This window comes from Stenella coeruleoalba, assembly GCF_951394435.1.
Source record: "Stenella coeruleoalba genome assembly, chromosome: 14".
Classification (NCBI taxonomy): Eukaryota; Metazoa; Chordata; class Mammalia; order Artiodactyla; family Delphinidae; genus Stenella; species Stenella coeruleoalba.
In genome coordinates, this window is record NC_137160.1 from 77582958 (window position 1) to 77604303 (window position 21346).

General features: G+C 43.8%; 2 protein-coding genes across 17 annotated transcripts in view; one reads left to right on the forward strand and one right to left on the reverse strand.

Annotated features, from left to right (window-relative positions):
* SPRING1 (SREBF pathway regulator in golgi 1) overlaps positions 1 to 20016 on the reverse strand; it is a 312066-nt gene extending 292050 nt beyond the window's left edge. For 9 of the 14 annotated variants that reach the window (XM_079942829.1, XM_079942831.1, XM_079942822.1 and 6 more), the window contains exons 1-4: positions 19763 to 20016; positions 10367 to 10523; positions 6341 to 6492; positions 5835 to 5948 (exon numbers count right to left, since the gene is read on the reverse strand). In XM_079942829.1, the coding sequence (XP_079798955.1) occupies positions 5835 to 5948; positions 6341 to 6492; positions 10367 to 10523; positions 19763 to 19873 (534 nt within the window). In that variant the 5' untranslated portion in view covers positions 19874 to 20016. The other 5 variants (XM_079942830.1, XM_079942828.1, XM_079942821.1 and 2 more) reach the window with 5 other exon arrangements.
* A 133-nt stretch (positions 20017 to 20149) lies between these two features.
* Positions 20150 to 21346, forward strand: part of RNFT2 (ring finger protein, transmembrane 2) — a 62706-nt gene continuing 61509 nt past the window's right edge. For all 3 annotated transcript variants that reach the window (XM_079943020.1, XM_079943021.1, XM_079943022.1), the window contains exon 1: positions 20150 to 20318. The gene's annotated coding sequence lies outside the window, so the exon portion shown is untranslated. The remainder of the gene's footprint in view (positions 20319 to 21346) is intronic.

Consider the following 21346-nt stretch of genomic DNA (forward strand, 5'->3'; position numbering starts at 1 on the left):
ATCCTTTACCACTGGACCACCAGGGAAGTCCCACTCCCCACATAGTTTTGGTGGGAGTATAAATTGGTGAAAATCATTCTCAAATAAACATACAAACGTGTATGTGAAAGCATATCATCAGTGCATTATTTGTAGCAGCCAAAAAAGAAAAAAAAAAACAGCAATAAGCTAAATGACCTCAGCAGGGATTAATAACATTACAGTATATCCATGAAACTGACACCAGGTGGTCACTAAAAATTATTAGATAGGCCTATATGTCACATAGAAGGATGTCCATCAGAGGATTGCTTTCAAGAAGAAAAAGTATTATCATATCTGCCTAGAAAGTCATGAGGGAAAGAGAAAAAAAAACGGGCTGATCTCTAGGTTGCATGATTTTAGGTCATTATTACTTTCATCTTTGACACATTTCTGAATAACCTGCATTTTAAAAATTATCTTTAGCATGAGTGCTTCTAAAAACAGTAGTAAAAATAATACCTAGAACTCTGTAGTTGCCACCCTTCCACCCAAGGGGCCCACCCATCCTCACCTTGCCAACTATGTGATGTCAGACCCCCACTGGACTGCAGATGTGGACTTCATGCCCAGCACTGGGCCTTTACTCACTCCAACACCTCACAACAGCCCCACAAGGAGCAGATGCAATCCCGTATCACAGAGCAGGGCCTGGGACTCAGAAGAGGAAAGACTACCCAAGGCCATGCCTTAATAAGTAGGAGTTACTGACTGCGAGGCCGAATTCTCTCCAGCCTGTGAAGAGTAGACTAAATAACAGTAGAAACTAACACAACAGAGTAAAGCAACTATACTCCAATAAACATTAAAAAAGAAAAAAGAGCAGACTAAATAAGCAACATATCTGTTCATTTACAATCTACCTGCAAATCCCAACGATGGGAACAGCTTGCTCGGAACCTTGCACACAGCTCCCACAGCGCCTTTGCAGCCTCACCAACTGAGGCACCCCCTGGACAGCCTCCAAGTCAGCTCCGGGAGCAGGCCAAAAACTGCAAACCCTGCTCTAAAATCCTACCGCCCGCTTTTCCAAGAGCTGCTGAGCTCGCCCTTGGATGCCAGCCCCAGCGTCGCCAGGTCCAGGGCCACCCCAAGTCCCAGGCCCTGCGGAGACAGTGCCTTTTTCTACAGAATGCTTCTTTCCCTGTTAGAACATACCTTATCTTTATTGCTCCAGCAATGAGCATGGCAATTAAGATTCAGAACTGAGGGAAATGCTTTGAATTACCCAATTACCTTTCACCCCAAACATAACAATTTAAAAATTTTTCTTCTAAACTAAAGGTGTTTTCATTCCTTCTCTGATCTTCTCTTAAAATCCAATGTGTATCACGCACTTTGCTAAGTTCTGGGCATACAAAACTACAACAAGGTCCCTAATTCTGAAAACCTTCAGTCGAAGGAACCAGAAACAAACCAGAGAGGGGAGCAGGGAGGGGTCCAGGCTAGAAGCCTGGAGAGGCCCATGATGTTCCACGTCCTTGGGTGGCTTCGTTACAGAGTCTGCAGTACCGTGACATTCCAAAACAGCGAACATGCCTCTTAGGAGTATAGAAAAACATATTCCAGGGCTGAATGAAAATGACCTTTGGATTATTGACCCAATTTGGCTACTTATACCACCTCTCCCCTCTGCTGGCCTGGACAACCGAGATCTGTATGCTCTCAGAGGAGTGTTTACAGATGAGTCAGCGTTGGAGCTGGCGAGGGGTGGTGGGAAGGACAGTGGACCCAGCGCTGGAGATGAAGGTCGTGTTTTGGTTCCGTCATGGGACCCAGGGAAGTCACTTCACTCCATTTCCTCATCTACGAGGTGGGAACAAACGAGCTTAATTCTCTACCTAAGTTGCAAAGGCTGTGAAAGCAGTGAAAATGCAAAACGTGCTCGCCAATATTCAAATACAGAATAAACAGGTATGGCTGACCTCTGATATAAACTGTTTTCACAGTAAATCTACGTTATTGCCCAAGGGTTCAAATAAGCTCAAAGTGACAACTACCAGGAGACTGAGTTACCACAAGCAATGAGCTGGTGAAACATGCAGACGTGTCCATTACTTTCACACACAGTCTGATTTAGCACCAGTGAACACACACAGAATCTGAAAAACCTGATGCAAACTGAATAGATTTCCTGGGATCTAACATTAAAAACAACTGACAGACAGTTCACCCTCTAAGAAAGTTGACTTAGGGGGACAAACTACTTTGGGAAGATAAGTATAAGTAACAGGAGGGAGTTAAGGGAAATTATTCCATTGAGTAGACTGCAGAAACATACAGGAAGGCAAACATGGCCCAAGGGAAAAGCTCCACTGAAATAAAAATGCTGAAAGCGGGCTGTAAAGCTCGTGCTCTGCTCTGAGGGCAACCGCTGAACAACCGAAAAAGAACAAGGGAGACCTTGCCCAATACCAGGGTTAGTGAGGGGCTCTGGGAAAGAACAGTGTGCGGTAATGTGACTCTGGAGAGGAAAAAGGGGCACGACGCCTTGATCTGAGGACCAAATACTCTCAGCCTTGACCAGAGAGGGTTAGTGTCATATTAGAAACACAGGACGCCTCCATCGTGTGGACCAGCAGCCTGCACATCCAATGTCCACGGAAGGTAGATGTGAGTCTCTTAGGGCACCCCGACAGAAACTTGAGTTTTGTTCTTCTTTGTAAATCACAGGGAAACCAAATGTCTGTACCTATTACATCTCCCGAAGCTGAAAGCGATAAAGGACGACCACTTACAGTCAGTTGCGAGATGCATCTCCACTGAGGAATCGCCTTAAGATGGGGTTTCCATGACAGAAGAGGAGGAGGCCGCCCAGCAGATGACTTTCCTGAGGCTCCCACTGTCCCACGGCTGAGAAGACCAGTCATTTCAACAGGGGCAGTGGAAACAAGAACAGAACCCTCCAGGACAACAAGGCAGAATTTCTGGTTAAAACGGTGCATGCACATAGGTAAACAAGCATATCCAAATACCACTAGGAAACAACCTGAGAGCACATGGTGCCAGCTGCTAGAAAGCTGGCACAGGATGAGAAGGGAAGAGCATCTGAGTTTCTAGACAATTTTAGATGTCAGGACACGGTGTTCAGGGCCCACTCTTGAAGATGCTGTTAAAACAAAACCAAGAACAAACCACCGCGAGAGAACATGCATGTTCTAAGAGACCAAACATTTTATCTGGGTGAAGGGTCGATCTCATTCTTGAAACTCAAGAACACAAGAAAACAACAAGAACAATCTCCTTGAATATACTCAACTATCAAAGAATTTTCCTATAGGAAACATGAGAATTTTCCCACTACTCTAAAGAAGTCCAATAAATAACTTTACAGTGAAGGGCCCGGGGAGAACACACACAGATGCCCACAGGTCCCCAAGCAGCCGCAGAGGAGAGGCGCTCAGAGTGCTGATGCCTTCACCAGGTCGCCCACAGTCTTGTCTTTCTTGAATGTAACCCGCTGGCTGGCATTTCCAACTGCTTTACGGAACAAGTCCATCTGGTAAGCCCGGGGGCGAGTGAGGCCAAAGAGCACAACACAAGTGGTCAAGGTCAAGTCTTCTCCTGAAGACCAGAGAAGGGCTTCAGGCTACAAGTTCTTCAGCAGCGCATCCTCCCAGTGGGTTGAGTCTCCCTCACCGTCACGCGGGGAAGAGCTCGGGAGGGCTCTCTCCGTAGCAGTACTTTGCTATGGGATCCCTATAGGTGTTCTCATGCTGCACGCTCTGTTGGCAAAAGGGAAGAGAAGAGCGCCGTGAGAGAGAGCAGGACGGCGTCCGGCAGACGCTCCCTGCAGGAGCCCGGGTGAGTCCATCTCCAAATGTCACCAAAAGGGTCCAGGGCACTTTCTGGAGCAAACGCAGATGCTCAGCACAGAATGCCAATGAAGGGCATGAAAATGGACATAGTGTCACCACAGGACTGTTTCTTCTATGCACACTAGTGAGTTTTTTTTTTAACAACCTAGCTGTGACTAGGATAACTTGAGACAAAAAATTTTCCTCAAAGTATTTTAAGTCAGATTAAGATCCAATGGGTGTTTTGCACCTGACCCCGTGCTTCAAAGGAATTCAGTCCCCCGCACTGAACCCTGCAGAGATGAAGGAGATGCACTTCAAATTGCTTTCGTCAAGTTTTATGTACCTAAGGGCTGGTACACAAGCCGAATCCCACAGTACCACACAAGCTTCATCTGGCCAAGCAAAGTGTGATTTAACACAGACAATCATCCGTGGTGGCTAATTTTTCAGCAATTTGTTTTCATACAAGCAACTTGAGTTTTTGGCTAGTCTAGAATTCATTAATTAGCCTAAAACCAAGGCTAAACATCTAAATTGTAAGTATTAATCCAATTTACAAACATGCAGCCAAATCTTCTTTTTCTTGGGACACTTATAAAGGCAAATTGCCAACTGGTAAATTTCTCTTTACAATGAAAATGCAAAGTCTGAAATTTTAGCATCTTCACTCAAGTTTGGAAATAACTCCTGGGTTTTATCAGTTAAAGAAAGAAAATACTTGGCCTTTTCTAACATTTCTCAGAATGACAGTATGAATCAAAGTAAGTCATGGGTTCAGCCATCCTCCACATTTCCTTTAAAGCCCATTCAAATGGAAAGCTCTTCCAGCAAAACAAGGACATCAGGAATTTCTTCATGTTTCAAATGCTCATTATAATCCCTGAAACATTTACCCAGTGATGCTGAATGCTCTAAGAGCAGACCAGAGACATAAAGAGTGGCGTAAAACCCAAAGGCAGACTACAGAAATCTGGCAAAGGGTACAAGAGCTCCAGAGAATGACAAATGAGTCATTCATCTCAGACGGAGCCAGGACAGTCTTGCAGACACCATGAATGGAAGCCAGAGGAAGAGCACCCGTATGACAAACACGTCTGGTGATTTTACAAAGAGAGCTCCAACAACCGCCCGATCACAAAGGCTGAGAGCAGAGGATGCGGAATGATGGAAAGGCAAAGACGTTCAGATGCTTTCAGCAGCTGGTGCCGTGTTTAGTGCCCAAGAGCAAAGCATTTAATGACAACGTGCTGAAAAGTACTGAGAGCTTGGCAACCTACAGATTTACCTGTGTATTTTTCAACACCCACCTGCCCCATCCCCTTGAATCCTAAAATAAACCACAACTTTGTCCCCGAATAAATGAGTACCCACTCTAAATGAGTGGTTGCTGGAAAGCCTTAAATTTCAAAGACGGAGGAGAGAACTTCTCTCAGGAATTGGACTATTAGGACTCCACCCAGACTTTAAAATAATTTTAAGCTTCCAGTTAAAATACAGACAAGCTAATCAGATAGGGAAGATGCAAGTTAGTCAGACCTTGATTTGATATAAATATTTTACATCCCTAACTTGTATAAATCTCATGTTCACATTCTGAATACAGTCAGCCCTCCATACCACGGGTTCCGCATCCGTGGATGCAACCAACCACGGGTCAAAAGTATTTGAAAAAACTCCAAGAAATTCCAAAAAGCAAAACATGGTATTTACAGTGTATTAGTTATTGTAAGTAATCTAGAGATGATTTAAAGCATACGGGAGGATTTAAGTAGGTAAGAGGCAAATATTATGCCATTTTATATAAACATTTAGGGATTTGGGGTCCTGGAACCAATCACCCTCAGATACCAAGGGATGATGTACTATCAATCCACCAAAGCTCCACACAACGTCGTTTAAATCTCTTCTCCATTATCACCCCACCAAAAGCCCCCAGTGCATATCTTCGAGTTTTCCTGCAGACCCTGACTCCCACCAGCAAATACCCCAGCTACAGGCATCACAGCTTCTGACCTGGGACGAGGTCCTGCATTTAGCCAAACACAATTCAAAGTGATCTTCGACTGCCATGAAGAGGTTCTGGAATGCCACAGCTGCCCGGTTGAGGAAGCGCTCCAGGAGAAGTTGCTATGGAAACAAAAGTCAGAACCTGTAATAAATTCCAAACTCAGAAGCACAAGGTAACCTTGGAAATTTCTCTTAAACTAACAGACTGCTGATACGGGGAAGAAGAGGGGAAGGAGAGAGAGAGGGGAGCTCAAGTGAGCAGGAGGGCTGATGTTTTATTCTTTAGATATCTGATTAGGAATACAATGGCCCATTCTGTCAAAGAACCACTGGAGGAACTGGGAACCACCTCCTTTCCTTGCAGACAAAGGCTACCTCACAGCAGCCATTTCTGACACCGACAAGGTTCCCTTCTATTTCCAGAAGAATCTCACAAGAAGATTCTAATGCTCCTCGTGAAATGCAGGCAGAAAGAATAAAGGAGATGCAGCACAAGGAGCAACTCTCCATACCTTGTTGGGCTGCAGGCAGCAGGAGACACAGTACTCATAGGCGCTGCAGCAGCCATTGGACAAGCAGCCATCACAGCAGTACTGCTTTGTGCCAGGGACGTTGACGTTACAGCAGCCATTTACCAGCAAATCTTTCCTCTCACAAACGTAACCTGAAAGTCAGAGACTAACCTGAGTATAAACCCAGCAGTCCCCCCACCTGCCCACCAGGGGCGATCATGAGGCAGCAATGAAAGTCCTGCATGCAAAGAACATAAAGATAGAGTCTGGAGTCAGGGGCATCCTAAGGACCACAGAACCTGGAATCAGAGAGTGTCTAATCAGAGCTTGCTTCCTGCATGCAGCAGTTTACAGGAAACATGGACTCCCATCTTGTAAGTAGGCTATATATATCCTAATCTACCTAAAATTACGTTTTAGTCTGCTGTCACATATTTGATGCAATCAACACATCGCCTATGTTCTCCTGTGCTAACCTATGCAAGCCAATTATTCATCTATGCCTGGGAAAAAATGTCATTATTTTTCAAAGAAAAATCTGAAAAGAGGAAAAAACCAAGGTTTTCACTCCTGAAAGTGAGATCCTTCTAGATTTAAAACAAAAAACCTCCACATATACTTTTTACATTTAAATACCTTTTAAATACTTACATTTAGTAATTTGAAGGATTTTTTAAAATAGTAGTCACACCTAACCTTTATAAACTGATTTAGGCTCCTTTTAAGTATACATTGCAGGGATTCAACTACCCCTCAGAATTAGGGAATGAGAGTACTCTAATACCCAAGGAAGAAAAATCCTCCCAATTCCCTCCATTCATCATCTAAACACACTCCCTCCAACCTAGTTCATTCATTCATACTCAACTTTAAGAATCTCCTCACAAAAGCTAATTTATTGTTCATAGCTGCTAAATACACATTTCTCTATATCCTTCTGGGAGTGGGACAGAAAAATGTAAGAACAAGTCCATTAGGGACACCACGTGGCCCATGGGAAATTCCCAGGTGCGGGCCCAGGCCCACAGGTACACACACGGGCCCACGGGTGCACACAGGTGCAGAGCAGCTGTTCCTCACATCATTCCATTCTAAATGCCCCAGCTTCTTAATCCTCAGAGAATGAGACATCATGAAGCATGAGGTTGTTTTCAGAAACCACTCTGGAAAAACAAAGCATGAGGTTGTTTTCAGAAACTACACTGGAAAACAAAGTCTGTGCAAACGCAGGAGGCACCATTAAAATAAGAGTGGAAGGGACCAGAAGGGCCCTCACGTCACACGGGGAAAACTGAGAACCAGATCGCTGCTGTTGTGGTTTTAACTATGCCTTTTGTCTTCTAAATTAAGACAGGATGATTCTAATGCCATATTAAATGTTTCTGGGATTCTTCCTAACTATTCTTACTCACTTCCTTCAGAAGGGTTATAAATTAAAAATCTGAATAAGCCAGCATGTTCCTCAAAATTCTACCCCAAATGATACAGAGCATCTTATTACATGATCTGTGTCAGAAAGATGTAAAACATTACACTTGTTGAAATGATCTTTCTGCCCTTTTCTCTTTTCCATGTTATAAGTGTTAGCATCTCAGGCCTTCTGTTTTTCCCCAGTACAAACTGCAAGTATTTAGCTTTGAAACCAGGCGGGTCTTTCTAACTCCTGGTGAAAGTCCATCAAGATTTTTCCTTTTGCATCAGAAATGTACTCCTGCAAACATTATTTCCAATGAGGAGTCCTGTGAGATCACAACCTCAGAGTGTGCTGCTACTGACTGGGAAACCAACTTCTAACCTTTGAAAAGTTTGTAACTCTGCTGGTTGTCTTACTGAATAAGGTGTCACCCTGACAACACTCGTGGGGGTGGCATCTGCTTGCTAAAAGGCAAAAATTCCTGCAAGTTTTCTTTATTACACTGCTTATCTCCTCTCCTGCATTCATGGAGGTAAAATAAAACCTATGGTTCTTGGATTTTTTTTGATTGGTTCTTGGAACTTAAGAAATCTGAGAGTCTTTGTCTCACTTGAATTAAGCAGAGGGAAATCATTCTTTTGCTAGCTATGACAAAAGAAAAGGACAAACTGTCATTCATAACTAATATTAAATATTAAAGTCAAGTCATAAGATTTCACACTTTCTGAGTACCATACAAACAAAAGCCTATAAGAAAAAAGCACTGAACTCCAAGTTCAGTCCTGGTCTTAGTCCTAGGTCTGCCCCTGACTGACTAGCTGGGTCATCTTATGGAAGTAACTTTCCTTCGCTAAACTTTACTGTTAAAACAAAGCAAAACAAATGTTACTTGCAATTTAATCTGCTTTTTCAATGTGATCTTAAAAACACAGCTGGGCACTGTTGAGTCAGCAGTGCATTTTTGTGCAAAATTTTCCAGCTCTTCTAATCTAGGTGGGAGGTTTTCCTGATTCCTTCCTTCAATCCCAAATAATCTCATCTGCTCTGATTCCTTTGAGATCTTTTTGGAAAAGTTTTTTTTTTTTAATTATTTTGCTGGGGTTGCAAACTTTAAATATAGATATATAAAAAGCACTATAGTTCCATTTTGAAGATAGCACGTGTCTTCATTTTGTTAGGCTTCATCAGGTATCGATTCAAGGTTACCTGTATCAATTTCAGTATTGTGACATTCATAACCCATTTGTTCTGAGACTCTCTAAGAGAGAGCCAATTTTACTCTTGCAAACTAACCAGATTATTGTAAACCACCAGGTGAAAAGGGAATAAACAATCTGTAAACCAGTCGGGGAACTCTGACCACTGTTTGGATAGCTGACATTAAGGAAAAGTGGTACTCTCTTGGCGTGATAATGGTATCCCGTTTATGGTTTGTAAAAGAGCCCCTGCCACCTTGGGCAGGTTCCTGAACCGCTTGGTGTATCTTCAACTACAAAGTGAAGACAGAAACACCTACACCTCACAGGACTGCTACAACAATCAAATGAGATGTTATTCAAGGAGAGCTTTTAGCCCAGTGCCCAGCATGCAGTAAGGGCTAAATTAATGCAGGCAGAGCATTACCAGGAGTCTCTCCTTGGGGGACTGGGCCAGTCTTAGAGTGGTTAGAGCTCTAGCGGCTGTCTAATCCAAACGCCTTGCCAGCACAGGAATCGCCTTTCTTACACACTAAAACTCTGGGAGAAGGCACCAAAACAGACAGATTGTTTTTTTTAATTGAGGTATCATTGATTTACAATATTACATAAGTTTCAGGTGACAACTTAGTGATTCATAATTTTTAAGAGTTATACTCCATTTATAGTTATTATAAAATATTGGCTATATTCCCTGTGCTGTTTGATATACCTCGGTAGCTTATATTTTATACACAGTAGTTTGTACCTCTTAATCCCCAGCCCTATCTTGCCGCTGTAAAAAGAATGAAATTTTGCCATTCGCAACAACGTGGATGGATTTGGAGGGTATAACACTTAGTGCAGTAAGTCAGACAGAGGAAGACAAATACTTTGATGTTGTATGATATCACTTATACGTGGAACCTAAAAATAAAACTAGTGAATATAACAAAAAAGAAACAGACTGATGTTTTAATAGTAACAGTAAAACATTTTGGAAGTGTTTATAATTCATTTGAGATTATGCAGTCAACAAGTGCATTCATTCTCTTCCTAAATGCCAACACTATGTGGATACAATTCACGTCACCAAGAAGGAAAACTGTTTATCTTGTAGAGTTCACCATCAAAATGAGAAAAAAAAGACTGTTAAGATCTGAAAGTACTGGGGCTGGGAAGAGACTGGCAGGAAGTAGTCAAGGGGCTGACGCATGATAAAATGCTAAAACCGTAATTCTAACTCTGGAGAGTGTCTCTTATCAAACCAAGCTTCTCTGATGTTGAGGGGAACCTTGAATGATGAGTCAGATATAAAAGACAAAGACGTGAGAAGTGTTGAAATGGGCAAGAGGGGGAAAGACAGCATATAAAATCCCTATTTAAAAACCTACGAATGGCCCAGGGACTGCAGGAGAGGAAGGGAGCCAGACTAACCAAGTTCATCCGTGATGAGGTGCTTCCCTTGAATGGAGTTCCGGCACTGGTTGCTGGGCCGACTGCTGTTGCCCAAGTTAAACTGCACTTTCCATGGGATGGGCTGATCGTGGTCATGAACCTGGAGGAGATTCCGATCTCTCACTGCCCTCTCCTCCTACAAAGACACCATAAATGACAAGGTTAAAGTATCACTTCTTGCATTTTCACCAATTTTTTCATAGAAACTACAGTAATAGGAAAGAAACAATATAAAACAGCTTGCACAACAGGAATCTGCACTCCCCTGGTATGAGTAAAGTCTGAGCCAAAGTCATGAAAAAAAATGCAGGGCTTCCCTGGTGGCACAGTGGTTAAGAATCCACCCACCGGGACTTCCCTGGTGGCACAGTGGTTGAGAATCTGCCTGCCAATGCAGGGGACATGGGTTTGAGCCCTGGTCCGGGAAGATCCCATATGCTGCGGAGCAACTAAGCCCATGTGCCACAACTACTGAGCCTGCACTCTAGAGCCTGTGAGCCACAACTACTGAGCCTGCGTGCCACAACTACTGAAGCCCGTGCGCCTAGAGCCCATGCTCAGCAACAAGAGAAGCCACTGCAATGAGAAGCCCGCGCACCGCAAGGAAGAGTAGCCCCCACTCACCGCAACTAGAGAAAGACTGCGCGCAGCAATGAAGACCCAATGCAGCCAAGAATAAATAAATGTATTTCTTTCAAAAAATGCAAAATAAACCTGCAGGAAGAAGTAATAAATTAGGGCTATGCTTCAAAACTGGCAGACTTACATAAATGCCCTTGGACTACGTGCATGTTATGAATGTGTACAAAAGCATTAATTTTGTCAAAAAAATTTGGAGGGAAAAAGTTTTGAAATTTTTCTGATGGCAAATCATTTAAAATATTTTTTATATTAAAACAAATACATTGTGGAATAGAATGTAAAATCTGAATACACTTTTAAAATAGAAGAGGAAATTTCAAAGAAACTTTCCAACTGTCATTTCAGACAATACCTGGACAGGTCTAGGGCACAAGCTTACTTTCATTTGCAGTAAGGAGTTTAGTGGTAAACTAAGGGGAACGCTGAATTGGGAGGTTGATTTCAGGGGCAAGAAGAAGCATGTCAACTTGCAAATTTCTTCTATGAAAAAATACTAAGTATGTGACCCTTAGAACATACCTTTCTTTATAAAAGACACCCATGCCAGCCAGCCCTTTACCGAGACATGCGAAGTGAGGAGTTGCTCTAGAGGCAAGAGTTTAGATCTTTTCTCCTAGCCCCCAAGGCACAGTCGGGCTTTCCAAATTGCCTTTGTTATACTCTTAAAGAAACTAAGTAAGGTGCCTGAGTGCTAAAAAAAAACAAGCCATGCAAGAAAGAGCCATCTTCTCAGAGGATTCTTCAACCTATCTATCACTGGAAAACAAAACAATGATAAGACTCCCTCCAAGAGGATTTTTATACTTAATAGTTTAACCATTCTACCATTTTAATAGAGTTCTGTGGCTTTTGCCATTAAGAATGATCTGTCATGTGTCACTGTTTGAGAAAAAGGGACTAACCTTGAAAGTTGATGGCAAAGGTTATACTTTAAGACAATGGGAAACAGCTATACAGTTACTAAGATATCTCTAGGAAAGCTATGTGGGAAGAGCTATTAATATTTAAGACATGCAAATCCACATCTACTTTGGCACAGCAAACACATGTTTGAGGCCTAGCCTCTGGAAAGTACAGACGTGTAAGGGTGCACTAGGATGTCTACTACAGCACCGTTTATGTGGTGGAAAAAACCTGGAACCCCAACCACAGAGAAATGAGTGAATAAACACTGGATAGCCATAGCTATTACCTAAAAATTACCTATGACTTATGTGTATTTATCTAGAGCAGGAGTCCGTAAACCTGACTTGCACATCAGATTATTAAGGACTTCAAATTCTGATTCCTGAGCCCAACTCCAGACTGAGTAAAAAGCTCTGTGGATGGGACCTGGGAATCAATATTTTTAAAGCACTCGGATAATTTTAATACAGAGGGCTGCAGATCCCTGGTGGATGTCCATAGTATATTAAGGAAAAAAACAAGTTACAAAATAATGTGCATATTATCACACATTGTATTATGATAACTGTATTAATACATACATATGGGTTTATAAGAGCTGAGATAAATGCATGCAAAGATACTACAAACCATTAACATGGAAAGGACATAGGTGATTATTAACATTTTTCATCATCGTTGGAATAGTTTCATTTTTAATTTAAAATAAAATGATAAAAAATTATTAAAAACATGATGATCATTAACAACAGGAGACACTAAATGAGGAATCTACAGGAACTCTGTACTATCCTTGAAACTTTTCTGTAAATCCATAATTACTCCAAAATTAAAAGTTTATTTAAAAAAAAATGACTGCCAACATAAAAGACATAAATTGCCCACAATCCCATCACTTGAATAAAGCTGTATCTATTTCTGCATATTAACTTCTAGCCTTTGACCCCAGCATTTATACTACAAATTAGTATGCTTCACATTCAGCTCCTCTTGACACTAATTGGATGGTAAACGATTCAAGTACCTACATTATCTTGATAATCACATTTTCAAGGCTATATAATAATCCATCACCTTGATGTGCTGTAATTTAGTAAAAACATCCTCTACAGATCAACGTTTAAGCCCACCCCAGGTGTCTGTTATCATAAATAGCACTGCAATAAAAATGTAGACCTTTTGCTTATTCTCTTGAGTAATTTGTGGTAGGAATTATTATTAGTAGAGTCAATGCTAAATAGTGCCAAATATTGATAATTTCCCAAAAGCTATATATGCCATTTGTAACAGTACCAGAATTTAAATAACAGTGTGCCACTCCACTATTGAATTTTGTTCCTTAATTTACTAAAGGTAAAACAGTCCTTCAAGGTGGCTTTCATTTCTATTCCGCCCCCTCTCTTTTGTTTCTTTTATAGGAAAGAACTGGCACTAGCAGGAACAGGATGGGTTATATCAATACAAAAACAACATCGGTATTCCTTGGTTGGGGCAAGAAAAGGACTTAAATGCATAAGTCTTGAGAATATGGGAAAAATCACTTAGGTGCACAATGCTTAACCACCTGTAAATTCATGAGTTCTGCTGGGACCGTGTCAATTAACGGCATAATCAAGCTATGTGCTAACTAAAGTGCACTTGAAATGCTACCCTAGATAAATTAACAGCCATAAAGACTTAAGAAGCTGGTCAAAGTACAGTAAACTGGATCTCACAACAAGGTTGAAAGTGCTCTTGACATCACTCTCAAACTTTCCTGTTATTCCTTCTGAAAGAAAATGAAGAGTTCACGGACAAGGGCATCCCAGAAGGACCTCTTTCACATTACTGTGTTCCTGGTAAATAGGATGGCAATTCTCCCAGCACTTGTACTTGTTTTCAAACATGAATATTTAAGACCTTTCCAAAAGAACTGGTAAGAGTTGTACAACCAGAAAAGACCGTACAAGAGATTGTGTAAGACATAATGGCAAATGTAATGAATTAGCACATGGTCGCTTTCCTGAAGGTCCAGTCTTGCAACGGTGTGGTGAAGGGGCACCGAGGGAATTCCTTCATTGGACAGGTGGCTTTAAACCTTTCTGAAACTACCCTACTAGGCTGTCTCAATTTTGAGCACCACCCCGTGTGTGTGTGTGTGTGTGTGTGTGTGTGTGTGTGTGTGTGTGTGTGTGTGTATTTTTTAATTCAAGATTCATTCAAAGGTATCAAGTTCTTACAATGTGTTAAAGATACAGAGACAAAGATAGGCAGGTTCTCTATTTTCAAAGAGCCTCCAGGGCCTTCCCTGGTGGTGCAGTGGTTAAGAATCCACCTGCCAATGCAGGAGACACAGGTTCGAGCCCTGGTCCGGGAAGATCCCACATGCTAGTGGAGCAACTAAGCCCATGTGCCACAACTACTGAGCCTGCACTCTAGAGTCCGCAAGCCACAACTACTAAGCCTGCATGCCACAACTACTGAAGTCCATGCGCCTAGAGCCCGTGCTCTGCAGCAAAAGAAGTCACCACACTGAGAAGCCGGCGCACCACAACAAAGAGTAGCCCCCACTCACGGCAACTAGAGGAAGCCCACATGCAGCAACTAAGATCCAATGCAGCCATAAATAAATAAATAAATTTATTTTTTTAAAAAAAAGGAGCCTCCAGAATTTTCTTCATAAACTACAAGGCGCTAGAGAAATGTTTTTATTACTAATGTATATTACCTAACCTCTGATTTAAAAAGAGGTATTTTAATAACTGTCCTGTCTCTTTTTCGGGGGTTATCATTAGGGTCAAATGAGATGTGTCCCATGTAAGCAGTAAAGCACTTAAACATAAGGCACTGTCATTAAAAGAATCGCTTATGATTCTCAAAAGTAAAAGAAAAAAGGGGATAAAGGCCAGAGGGAATCCCAATGTCTAATATTTGGGGAATAGCTAATAAATATAGCCTGATCATGGAAATTTTTAGTTATAAAAACTTACACCTCGAAAGAGCTTTTAAAGATGGGGAAAATGCATATATGTTAAGTGAAGAAACAGTAGGCCCTAATTATATTTTTAAAATATGAAGAAAGAAAATATGCCCAAATATCATCAGTAAATCTCTCTGTTTGGTGAGATTAAAGATAATTGCTTTCCTCCTCTACCCTGTGCAGCACTTTACAGACTCTGAAAGGTATATGTACCTTGTTGATACGGTGAAAAACAGAGCAGAAAAACAGATTAGCAACTCTCTCTTATGATTTATTATACTTTATATAGTGTCTAGCTTGAAACCAATTTACATACTTAATTACGTTAAAGCTAAAGATGTTTATATATTTTCAAGGAGTTATGCAAATAGCCCTGACACTTTCTGGAACTGCACCACTTAAACAACTATGAGAACAGTTATTTACATGAGAGGACCTCTAAGGACCCTTCTGACTCCAAGACGGATTTCTCTATTCTCAGCTCAAATGCCCCACAGAGTTAGGCCCACCTTGCCGCTCTATCACAGTACCTTGTTTTGTATTCTTTGTATCACAAATTATTATCTGAAATAATTCTGCTCATTTGCCATTTCTACCCCTCACCCCCTACAGAATATAGGCTCTGGGAGAGTAAGACTGTATCTGCTTTGCCTCCCACTGTATCTCCATCATCTAGCAGACAGTGCCTGGTGCAGCTGGTGTTCACTAAACATTTGTTAAATCAATGTGCCCAAGTCACCTAGCACCCAGTCCTCACCCCCAATGGCATCCCCACCAAGATCACTAATTTCTCCTGTGCTCCCATCCCTACAATTTAAGCTATCCCCCAAAGCATTAATTAACATGAAAATCAAAACAGGAATTCAAAGCTGTAGAGAATAATCAACTATTCTCTAGGCAAAAAGTGGCCACATCTGCTCCACGAATTCACAGTCTCACTGAAGCAGAGCTAAGGATCATATGAAAAACTCCAAAGCTTTCGAGTTTTTCACAGCCTCTTCTCAATTAATTCTAACCACACCCACCCCGTCTTCCCGTCCAATAGACAGACAGCTGTGCTACAGCACAGCTCCTTACAGATGGAGCCTGAGGCTAGGCAAAATGGAGCAGACTCCCTCAAGCCACAGCGCAGGAGTGCTGGAAGACCGCAACTGCAGCAGAGAATATAGCAGAGTTGCAGCAAACTCACAGGCACGCAGGAGGGGCATCAGTCAGAATAGGCTCCAAGGATCCTTTCCAGTTTTAAAAATTATTGAGGACTTCAGTATGTGAGTTAATGAGGGTTATGGCTAATGATATTTATCATACTGGAAATTAAAACCAATTCTTAAAACATTTAAATAAGTTATTTATTCGTTTAAAAATAACAATAATGAGGTCTCCCTGGTGGCCCAGTGGTTGAGAGTCCGCCTGCCGATGAAGGGGCCACGGGTTCCTGCCCCGGCCCGGGAAGATCCCACATGCCGCGGAGCGGCTGGGCCCGTGAGCCATGGCCGCTGAGCCTGCGCGTCCAGAGCCTGTGCTCCGCAACGGGAGAGGCCACAACAGTGAGAGGCCCGCATACCGCAAAAAATAATAATAATAAATAACAATAATGAGCCCATTACATGTCAACAGTTTTTCATGTGTGTGGGGGGAAAAATGTTTTTCAAAACAAAAAAATATACTTGGTGAGATGAGAAAATATCTTTACATTTCTGCAAATGTTTTTAATGTCTGGCTTGACGGAAAACAGCTGGATTCTCACAACTGCCTCTAAATCCAATTTATTGCAATACATTGTTCAGGTTGAAGCTTATGAAGAAAATCTACCTCACACAAATGTGCAGTTGGAAATAGGAGTATTTTCGTGGCTCTTCCAGATAATTATGGATAATCTTCTTTGATACTACTTCAAAACTTGACAAGTATAGTTTCTTAAAAGTTCACTGCAAATGGTGCAGCCACTTTGGAAAACAACCTGGCAGTTCTTCAAAAAGTTAAACACAGTTACCAAGTGACCCATCAATTCCACTCCTAGGACCATACTCAAGAGAACTGAAAACATATTTCCAAACAAAACCTTGTACACCAATGTCCATGGCAGCCCTAGTCATAATAGCCAAAAGGCAGATACAAGCCAAGTCTCCATCAAATGATGATGGCTAAACAAAATGTGTTGGATGCCTACAACGGCATATTACTCAGACATAAAAATGAAGTACTAATACATGCTACAACATGGATGAGACTTGACTGGCTTTTAACTGAAAGAAGACAGACAAAGAAGACCACATAGTGTATGTTTCCATTTATATGAAATGTCCAGAATACGTAAATCCATGGAGACAGAAAGTTGACTAGTGGTTGCCAGGGGCTTGATGGGCAGGGATAGAGAGGTTATAGCTAACGCGTTTCTTAGGCAGTGGGGGAATCAGATCCAGAAAAATCTGCAAAACAAAACTGTTGCTGAAAGTTTCAGGGGATTCACGATCACCCCCCCCACACACACATACACACACCGCTAAGACTGTAGTCACAGATCACAAGTTTAAAAAAAAAAAAGACACACAGGGAAAAATAAAATAAGAACAAGGTACACCAGAGTACTTAAAAGGCATTTGTAGGAGGAATTCCCTGGTGGTCCAGTGGTTAGGACTCTGCACTTTCACTGCTGAGGGTCCGGGTTCAATCCCTGGTCAGGGAACTAAGACCCCACAAGCCCCGCGGTGCAGCCAAAAAAAAAAAGTGGTTGTAGGGAAAGTCACAGTGTAGACAGCATCTGAGTCAGGCAGGAAAAATTAGTAGGACTGTGCCAAGCTGGGAAGAAAGGAAAAGTCACCCCAATTAAAAAGATGTGATTGTTTGTTCAACCAATATTTGAATACCCATGAAGTGCCTGGCAGTATTCTAGGGACTGAGATTCTACGAACAACACAGACAAGGTCCCTGGTCTCCAAAAAATTACGTTCTAGAAGGGAGAGTGAGGGGAGACAGATAAACAAGTAAATGATCCAGAAATGCTCAGTAAGTGATGCTTACCGCAGAGAAAATAAAGCAGGACTATGGGCAAGGAACTGAAATCACTGAGATTGTGTCACCTGCTGTGACCTGGAGCAGTAATAGTTAGCCTCACCTGAACTGACCAAAAAAAAAAAAAAAACACTCACAATGCAGAGATCCTGGAACGGGCGTCTGGAGTTTTAGCTGAGTGCAACAGGAACCCAAAGAAGAACTATACACAAGGGAGTGCTGGGATTTTTTTTTTTTTCTTTTCAGATTATCACTCCTCCTGCTGGTTAGAGAATAGACTGCAGAATAAGAAAGGAAGCAGGGCTTCCCTGGTGGCGCAGTGGTTGAGAGTCCGCCTGCCTATGCAGGGAACACGGGTTCGTGCCCTGGTCTGAGAAGATCCCACATGCCGCGGAGCGGCTGGGCCCGTGAGCCATGGCCGCTGAGCCTGCACGTCCGGAGCCTGTGCTCCGCAGCGGGAGAGGCCACAACGGGGAGAGGCCCGCGTACCGCAAAAAAAAAAAAAAAAAAGCAAGGAAGCAGAGACCTGTTGGTGGGCTACTACAGCAGTCCGGACAGGGAAAAGCAGAAGGTATCTGTGGCTGGGGAATGGTAGTGCCACTCAGTGAGGCTGGGAAGACTGGAGAGGAAGTGGTGGTGGAGAATCAGGAGTTCTGTTTTGGCCAAGTTTGAGGCAAAAAGGGACGTCAAGCAAGCAACGGGATATGAACCTTGGGGTTTCTGGATAGGTCAAGGCTGGAGTTAGAAACAGCAACAGCATACAGCTGGTATTTAAACCAATGGTGCTAGAGATGAGCTGGGTCAGCTGGGAGGAAGGTAGAGGGCTGAGTCCGGGGTCACTACAGCACCCACCTGACAGGGAAGGAACAACACGTGGCCATGAGCAGGTGTCTGCGAAGTTGTGAAAACACAAGTGCAAGCACTTAGTCTGCATGAATGTCACCGACGCATCCCAGTCACCAGAAGAGGCTTACAACACTCAGCCTCTCTGTTAGCCTGAGGTGAGAGGTGGGCTACGGTCCCCTAACTTTCCGTTTTACAATCTCCTAAAACTAAGGTGACCGTATCACTTAGTATTTCTTTTCTATTCATTGACAAATTTTATACGAATATGACCCTTGAGAATGAAAAGGGGAGCTTTTCTAACTGCATCAGCGCAAGAGCATAAACCAGGGTTGTCCCGGGTACACCCTGGCATATGCTCACCCTTTCTAAAAACCTAAACGCCTGAACTGGACTTCTAAACGAAGGGACAATGCTCTGGGTAACATTTCCCACCAAAGCATCCTGCCTTTTCTCCCACAAATTCGCACAGAGAAGAAAAACTAAGCGGATGGGGAGGTGAAAGGAAAATTCCACCCAACCAAGTTATGCACAGAAAGAGCACCTCGTGGGTCCTGAGGCGTCTCCCTGCCGGACAACCGAGCCCCTAAATTAAATGAAAACCAGGCACACCAGCGCTGGCTTCGTAGCTCAGCTGGGCATCTTACTGGCCCAGGCATCTCCACCTTTTCCAGTCTCGAGTTACCTGCTGGAACCCGGGGACACCGCCCCCCAGAACGGCCGTGAGGAGAAGGGAGAAATGCTCGCCCCCGCTCAGCACTCGGCCTGGCAGGTAGGAGGCAAGGAGACGGCCCTCAGGGTGATAACAAGCACAGCGTAAGGGCCCACAGCACCGGGTTCGAGTCCCAGCTCTGCCCCTGGCCTACCAACGAAATGGGCGGGTCCCTTCGCCCGTCCTCAGCCCCGGGACACGAACGCCCACCTCTCCGGAGGCGGCCCGGCGCACCGGACACTCGGGCAGCGCGGCTGCAGAGGCAGCTTCCCTCACCCGGGGAGGGAGGGCGGCCACTGACCTGCTTGAAGGTGCTGGTGAGGAAGTAGACGAGCGAGAGCCCGAAGACCAAGGCGAGCACCCACCTCTTCCGCAGGAGCCGCCGCCACACCATGGCCGCCAGGTTCACCATCCCGGCGCGGAGCGGGACAGGCCCGGGGCCCGGGCGGCATGGCCCCTACGCGGCCGGCAGCCCCATGGCTCGCGGCGGGCGCCGGCCCCACAGCCCTCAGCCCAGCCAGCTCCCGTCAGCCACCCCGCGCCTCCCCACGTGACCTCGCCACACACACCGCCTGCACACCTCGCGCGTCACCCGCCGGCCTCGCTCGGCCTCCTCCTCATTGGTCCCTGCATAGCGGCGGCTTTCTATTGGCTGAATTCCGGGAAGGGGGCGGGCAATCGTGTGCGTGCGACCGGTGGAGTTGTTGCCCGGGTCTCAGCGCTGGGCGCCGCGACCTGAGAAAGAACCTGGGGAGAGGCCGGAAGCACTCGGAAGTCAGGTGCTCCCCGGGCCGAGCGAGTGATTGGCTTGGAAGCACGAGAATGATGCCGCTGAGATTGCCGAATCGTCTGGGCAGGTAAAAAGATAACGTTATTTTTTTTTCCCCCCGGTATGGTCAGCGTAATCTCCTGCCCTTTCAGTCCTGGGGCGTTTCGCGGTAAACTTTGGTTGCAGGAATGAAAAACGCTTGCAGCGTTGTATACGGAGCGCACCTGCCTGCTTCCAGTGCAAGTGATGCAGGAGATGCTCTCTTGCGTGCATTTCGGTGCAGTCATATAACGGCTCGGGGGTGCAACTTAAAACCTCTCATACATTGAAAACTCTGGTGAAATCCTCCTTAGGGATGGAGCGCGATGTATGGAGCAGAGGGTAAAAAGGCATTTCATTCAGTCATTCAGATGCATCCCACGTGCAAACGTTTTATTACAGAATTCGATATTGGAATAATTATGTACGGCCTACTGCCAACACAGGACCTGAAGCCCCTTCGAAAGCAAGCATCTGAAAGTGAAATCTTGGGTATTTTATTTAGGGGGCTGTGTCAAATTTATGGATGGAAACTTGAGATTCTGTATTTTATTTTCCCCAAGGATTTGCAGGCGATGAGGAATCATTGCGGGGGGAGGGGGCATTAAGGCGAGATTGCAAGTTCTTGAAACAGATTTAGGGCATGAGCTTTCCTTCATATATGAAGATGGTGCTACTGACCCATCTTTTGGCTGATTTTCCAAATGAGAAAGGAGGCTTAGCTGGTGGGTTGTCTCGCTAATCAGTGGCCCTGGTAACACCAGTGCTGTCCCCTGAAGAAGGCTGGTCAGGATCAGGAAGTCACTCAACAACCCGTATGGCACCCTGAACTAAGAGCGCCATCTTTGGTCCTGGTACAAAAACAAATATTCAAGGAAGCTAAACCAACTCATGAAAAGTCTCTGGCCTTTATTTCTTCTCTAGAGTGAGAGGTCAGGGAGGGAACAAGGGACGTAGAAAAAGGTAAGTGAGAGACCCATTGATGTTTTGCTCATTGAGTAAATACTTGTTGAGTGCTACTCTGTGCCAGGCAGCGTTCTAGATGTGGAAGCAGAAGGGCAAACCAGGCAGGCCGAT